This window comes from Microtus oregoni, unplaced genomic scaffold (genome assembly GCF_018167655.1).
Source record: "Microtus oregoni isolate MIOR12 unplaced genomic scaffold, Mior012 000013F_ref0000133, whole genome shotgun sequence".
Taxonomy (NCBI): domain Eukaryota; kingdom Metazoa; phylum Chordata; class Mammalia; order Rodentia; family Cricetidae; genus Microtus; species Microtus oregoni.
The window spans coordinates 32,329,775-32,336,598 of NW_024543072.1; the positions used below are offsets into that span (position 1 = coordinate 32,329,775).

The 6,824-nt window shown below is 39.3% G+C and overlaps 1 protein-coding gene across 1 annotated transcript; it reads right to left on the bottom strand.

The window, feature by feature from the left end:
- Positions 1–5,235: 5,235 nt before the first annotated feature.
- On the bottom strand, positions 5,236–5,912 carry LOC121455128 (ubiquitin-conjugating enzyme E2 L3). Its single transcript, XM_041662693.1, has one exon. The coding sequence runs from the start codon at positions 5,902–5,904 to the stop codon at positions 5,440–5,442; it is 465 nt and encodes a 154-aa protein (XP_041518627.1). The 5' UTR covers positions 5,905–5,912; the 3' UTR covers positions 5,236–5,439.
- Positions 5,913–6,824: the final 912 nt, after the last annotated feature.

Genomic DNA, 6,824 nt, shown 5'->3' on the forward strand with positions numbered 1-6,824 from the left:
TCCTTTGGCTATATACCCAAAAGTGATATTTCTGGGTCTTGAAGAAGGTTGTTTCCTCATTTATTGAGAAATCGCCATACTGATATCCAAAAGGGCTGTACCAGTTTGCACTCCCACCAGCAATGGAGGAGTGTTCCCTTTACCCCACATCCTTTCCAACATAAGTTGTCGTCAGTGTTTTTGATCTTGGCCATTCTTACAGTTGTAAGATAGAATCTCAGAGTTGTTTTGATATGCATTTCTCTGATGACTAAGAATATTGAACATTTCCTTAAGTGTCTTTCAGCCATTTTAGATTCTTCTGTTGAGAGTTCTCTGTTTACGTCTGTACTCCATTTTTTTTCTTTTTTTTTTGTACTCCATTTTTTTAAGATGTAATCCAGAAAGTTCAGTTTTATTTATTTATTTTTTAATATTTATTTATTATGTATACAATATTCTGTCTGTGTGTATGTCTGCAGGCCAGAAGAGGGCACCAGACCTCATTACAGATGGTTGTGAGCCACCATGTGGTTGCCGGGAATTGAACTCAGGACCTTTGGAAGAGCAGGCAATGCTCTTAACCACTGAGCCATCTCTCCAGCCCCCGTGTACTCCATTTTTTTTATTGGATTATTTGTTCTTTTGATAACCAATTTCTTGAGTTCTTTGTATATTTTGGAGATCAGACCTCTGCCTGATGTGGGGTTAGTGAAGATCTTTTCCCATTCTGTAGGCTGTCATTTTGTATTGTTGACTGTGTCCTTTGCTTTACAGAAAGAAACTTTTCAGTTTCAGGAGGTCCCATTTATTAATTGTTTCTCTCAGTGTCTGTGCTACTGGGATTATATTTAGGAAGTGGTCTCCTGTGCCAATGCATTGAAGTGTACTTCCCACTTTTACTTCTATGAGGTTCAGTGTGTCTGGCTTTATGTTGAGGTCTTTGATCCATTTGGACTTGAGTTTTGTGTATGGTGATAGATATGGATCTATTTTCATTCTTCTACATGTTGATATTCAGTTATACCAGCACCATTTGTTAAATATGCTTTCTTTTTTTCCATTTGATATGTTTTGCTTCTTTGTCAAAAATCAGATGTTTGAAGGTATGTGGATTAATATCCGGGTCTTCAATTTGGTTCCATTGGTCTTTCTGTCTGTTTTTATGCCAATACCAGGCTGTTTTCAGTACTGTAGCTCTGTAGTAGAGTTTAAGGTCAGGGATTGTGATGCCTCCAAAATTTGTTTTATTGTACAGGATTGTTTTGGCTAACCTGGGCTTTTTGCTTTTCCATATAAAGTTGAATACCATTCTTTCAAGGTTTGTGAAAAATTTTGCTGGGATTTTGATGGGCATTGCATTGAATCTGTAGATTGCTTTTGGTAAGACTGATATTTATACTATGTTAATTCTACCTACCCAAGGGCATTATGTTTTCTTCAATTTCTTCAAAGATTTAAAGTTCTTGTCATACAAATCTTCCACATGTTTGGTTAGAGTTACTTGTAGATATTTTATGTTAGTTGTGTCTATTGTGGAGGGTAGTGTTTCTCTGATTTCTTTCTTGGCCTATTTATCATCTGTGTAAATTTTTTTGAGTTAGTCTTGTATTGTACATTACTGAAGGTGTTTTTGAGTTGTAGACGTTCCTTGGTAGAAATTTTGTGGTTTTTTTAATATAAATTATCATATCTTCACTGACTGTATCTTATGCCTTTAATCCCAGCACCCGGGAGGCAGAAGCAGGCGGATCTCTGTGAGTTCGAGGCCAGCCTGGTCTATAAGAGCTAGTTCCAGGACAGGCTCCAAAACCACAGAGAAACCCTGTCTCGAAAAACAAAACAAAAAAAGAAAAAGATAATCAAATTTTTAAAAAATGAAAAAAATTTAAATTATGTGGATTAGCATGTTTGTGTGGTAACACATGTTTGTGTAGGTGCCCGCAGAGTCCAGGAGAGGGCACTGAATCCTACGGTGCTAGAATTACAGGTAGCTAGCTGTAAGGTGCTGGGGACCAAACTCAAGTCATGTGTAAGAGTAGCACATGCTTTAACCACCAGCCGTCTCTCCAACTCCAAGGTATCAGTTTTTAAAATCAGAGTTGGAGCAAGACAATAAATCATGAGGAAACAAATATAAAAGGAAATGATACAGACAAAACAGAAGCTAATATAGAGCAAGTTTAAAATTACTCACAGGCTTCGAAAAATTCAAAATGTGTTCCTTTGAAAAGACATGAAGAAAAGAGTAGTGTGAAAAACATTTTAAAGACTATATCATAAGGGATAAACATTTTAAAGACTATATCATAAGGGATAAACATTTTAAAGACTATATCATAAGGGATAAACATTTTAAAGACTATATCATAAGGGATAAACTTTTTAAAGACTATATCATAAGGGATAAACATTTTAAAGACTATAACATAAGGGATAAACATTTTAAAGACTATATCATAAGGGATAAACTTTTTAAAGACTATATCATAAGGGATACTGTGAAGACTAGAAGATCTGAGGATGTATTTTTTTTAAACCTCATGGAAATTTACTAGTTAGTAAGTTAATTTCAAAATATAATTTTTAAAGAGCATAGTTGCTGGAGAGATTGCTCAGTGGTTAAGAACACTTGCTACTCAAGTGAACCTAAGTTTGGTTCCCAGCACCCACATATGTGACTCAACCTCCTGTAACCCCAGCTCCAGGAGACCTAATGCCATCTTGTAGTCTTTGAGGAACACACATACACCCACATGCACACATACACACATACACACACACAGCACACGGCACACCATCATATAGACATACAAATGCACATAAATAAAAATAAATCTTTTAAGAACATAGCGGACAATGAGGACTACTGAGAACTCAAGAACAATGGCAATGGGTTTCTGATCCTACTGCACGTACTGGCTTTGTGGGAGCCTAGGCAGTTTGGATGTTCACCTTACTAGACCTGGATGGAGGTGGGTGGTCCTTGGACTTCCCACAGGGCAGGGAACCCTGATTGCTCTTCGGGCTGACGAGGGGGGGGGGGACTTGACTAGGGGAGGAGGAGGGAAATGGGAGGCAGTGGCGGGGAGGAGGCAGAAATCTTAAATAAATAAATAAATAAATGAGAAAGTAAGTAAGTAAGTTTAAGTAGAGGCACCCTGCATAGATGAACAATACTGCTTCCAGAAGGCAAAATAGTTACATGAAAACTGCAGGGCAAGACATGGAACACTTCGATATAAGTCAAGGAAGCCTTCTAAGTCTCAAAAAGACACCGTCTGTATGTCATTACCTTTGGTTACCCACTATAACTCTGTAATAAGACTCTGTTGCTGAAGACTGGTGGCAGGACATGGAAATCCATCTTAAACCAACCGGAGACTTACTCCTCGCTGGCTGGCTTCGAGAGTGCCAGGAAGAGCTCTGCAGGCTACTGGGGGAGGGAAGACGTCAGTGGTCTTATCCAGTAGTGGCCCCTGCATGCTGCCATATTAATCTGCCTGGCAGAATATGCCCACTGTTACAATGGCGATATGAGTGTTACAGATTAACAAATTGCTTTCTAATTGGATTGAAGCCTGCTTCACAGGAGGGAATTCATGGCTGATACTGTAAATACTGTTAAAAAACCATTTTGATTGAGTTTTCCTATGGCTTTTTGGAAACATCAAGCATGGCTATATCTCACAGTATTTAAATTACCTCAGACTATATAAAAAGATGGAGGATTTGACAATTTTAAAGATGGTCATATATACTTAACGACATAGCCCAATTTAAATAGGACGAGAAAATAGATCAAGAAGTCCTGAAAAAATTATTATCAAGAGAAACATAAACCACACACCACCATGCAGCAAAAGACCCAAGAAGTGAGACTCCTCAGCCATCAGGAAAACTATCAATACAGCAAAATAAATGAGGACAAAAACACATTCCTGCAACAGATTCTCAGGTGGTCTTTAAAAGCAATTCATTGGTAATAAAAGGACATTTAAGCTATCATTTTTAATAGAAAATAAAGCAAGCACTGTAATTATGTATAGCCAATGATAACTTGTATATAGAACTAAAAAGTACAAAACAGTGGCTATTTCTTTGGAGATTCATACTTTAATATTGTACAATTTAAAAATATATAAAAACAGAGGTGGATATTTGCCAATTTCAGAGTAAAAGAAGAAGTAAGCCTTATATTATTGATACTACTCCTCAACAGAGCTGACTAGGGACCTGCATTTCTTGAGACCATCCTGGCCCATGACTTGCTGCTTTATGACCTTGGCCAAGGTGCTGGACTTCTCTCTTTTTTTTTTTTTTTTTTTTTTTTTTTTTTAAATTCTAAGGTCAAATTTTATTTCTACAAAAAAAGGCAATGGAAACAATATAAAACACATTGAAAGGATATTACTGAGTGAGCTTCAAGTGAGCTTGACCCTGGAAAGGCTGAATCCAGAGGGAGGGAAAGGCCATCCTGTTCCTGGGCTGCACCTGCAGCTGCTCTGAGGAAGGGGCAGCTGGTTACAAAGCAGAAGCCACCAATGCTGATCCCACAAGATGCAAACCATGCGGAGAACGACAATGGTGGCCTACTGTGCTGAGGAGTGGGGGGCTCCTTGGCACATCTCAGCAGAGCTTGGTGGTGGAGAATTGAGATTTCAAAAGAATATTCTGGCTTTTGCTTTGCCTGGGATAACCAGCAGGTCGTCTACCACAGCTGCAAGGAGGGCTGCTGACTGGAGAGAATTCATCACACAAGTGCGTGGCATTCTCTGCTGGCAGACCCTCCTTCCAAGGTCACCACAAACCTGGTATTGCAGGGTTCTCTACAAAGACAGCCTGACCACAGGTTGAGAATTTGGGGTCTGCCCATTGAGTCTGTTACTGTGGAAACATTTTGCTAAGATTTTATGTAAAAGCAGCTTCCCTTTGCACAGACAATTCTTTTTTTGGGGGGGGGGGTGATATTGTTTTATAATCTTTTGTAAGCACATTACTAAGATGGCATTAGGGGATTTGAGCTATCACCCACAGGCAGTGTGGCACAGGAGAAGGGCTGCTGCTTCTGTGGGGAGCTGGGGCCTTAGTCTGTGGAAGTGGGATTGAAAAAGAAGAAGGTGATGGGGAGAGGGAATCACAACTTTTTTTAAAACCTTCTGGGCTAACAGTAACTTTGAGTCTGGGCAGGAAAAGAAATGGCATTCTTTCGAAGTAGACTAAAGCAGTGATTTTTTAAAACAAAGCAAGCAGAACTAGAACATCTGAATTTTTTAATCCTTCTTTACAGGTTACCTAGACCACTTTTGATTAAGAAAACTGTAGAAAGTTAGTAACTGCCACAAGCGGACGCCAGGTGGTGGCACGTGTCAATTTTCCACAGAGTCCTGCTTTGCGGGGTATCTGAATGCACTGCTCGGGGGCTCTGCTCAAACTTGCTGGAATCACTCATGGCAGATTTTAGTCCACAGGTCGCTTTTCCCCATATTTCTTTGTAAACTCTTCAGCATTCTTACAGAATTTTTTACGGTCCTTAGAGTATTCTTCAGCTAGGTCAGCCCGGAGTGGGTGCTCAGGCTGGGGGTCGTTCACCAGTGCTATGAGGGACTGGATTACTTGGTCGGTTTTGGTGGCTGGCTTCCAGTTTTCAGCACTAATTACCGGCAGACAGACCTGCCCCTTCTCATCAATGTTAGGGTGGTAGATCTTGGTTTTAAATGTGATCTTGGGTGGTTTGAATGGGTACTCTGCTGGAAAGTTGATTTCAATTCTGAAGGCCCCCTTGTCATATGGAGGGTTGTCAGGAACAATAAGCCCTTGCCAAGTCAATAAATTAGCTTCATCAACCTGGATGTTACGGAAGTTTTTCATTCCACATTTGCGGATCTCTTCAAGCTCCTTCATCAGCCTCCTGCTGGCCGCCATCTTGGATCTGGTGCTCTGGACTTCTCTCTTTAACGATGTTTTATTCTGGAAACTATGGTCTAATAACACTGACTTTGGAGATTAGCATGTAGAATTAAATGACCTAGGACTCATAGGAGAGCCTGAATCAGCTCCTGGGTCAAAGTAAAGATCTAATAAATGATAGCAGTCATAACAACTGTGACTATGCCATTAGTATCATCATCATCGTGGTTCACTCAGCCGTACCTGGCAATTGTGAGGGAAGCCAGAGCTATGGAGTTTAATTGGAATCAGAGTAGGAAACTCCAACAAGAATGATGCAGACGCTTAAAAAAAAATAGTCCTAACAAATATGCTCTGTCAGTTAATGGAAACCCTAGTGATTATTTACATACAAGAGATCATAAAATTTAATTAACATATTTATTCAGTCTGTGTCTCATTATTATGAAACTAGATTTATAAGTCAGATTGCTAAGAGCAAAGGACTATCCCATAATATTGAAGATTTGTTTTAATTCTTCCAAGGATTGTTGACTTAAAATCTTGAGACTAAATAATGCTTGCTATACAATGTGGCATGGCAAGAGTATTTGTAATAGGATGCAGTGTGTTTATTCACTATGCACAAATGAGCAAATTTGGAAACTGTAGCAGTCATACAGATTGAGTTTACCACCAACCTCGTGACATTTAATTTTTTATGATCCCAGGGATCTACTGCTACTTAACTACACTAAAAGAATTGTGTTTTTTTTTTTAAAAAAATGATTCATTGGTTTTTATTTTACATGCACTGGTGTTTTGCCTGTATGTATGTCTCTGTAAGGGTGTCAACACCCTTGCAACCGAGAGAGTAGTGAGCTGCCATATGGGTGCTGAAAACTGAACCCAGGTCCCTGGAAGAGCATCTAGTGCTTTTAAACCACCGAGCCATA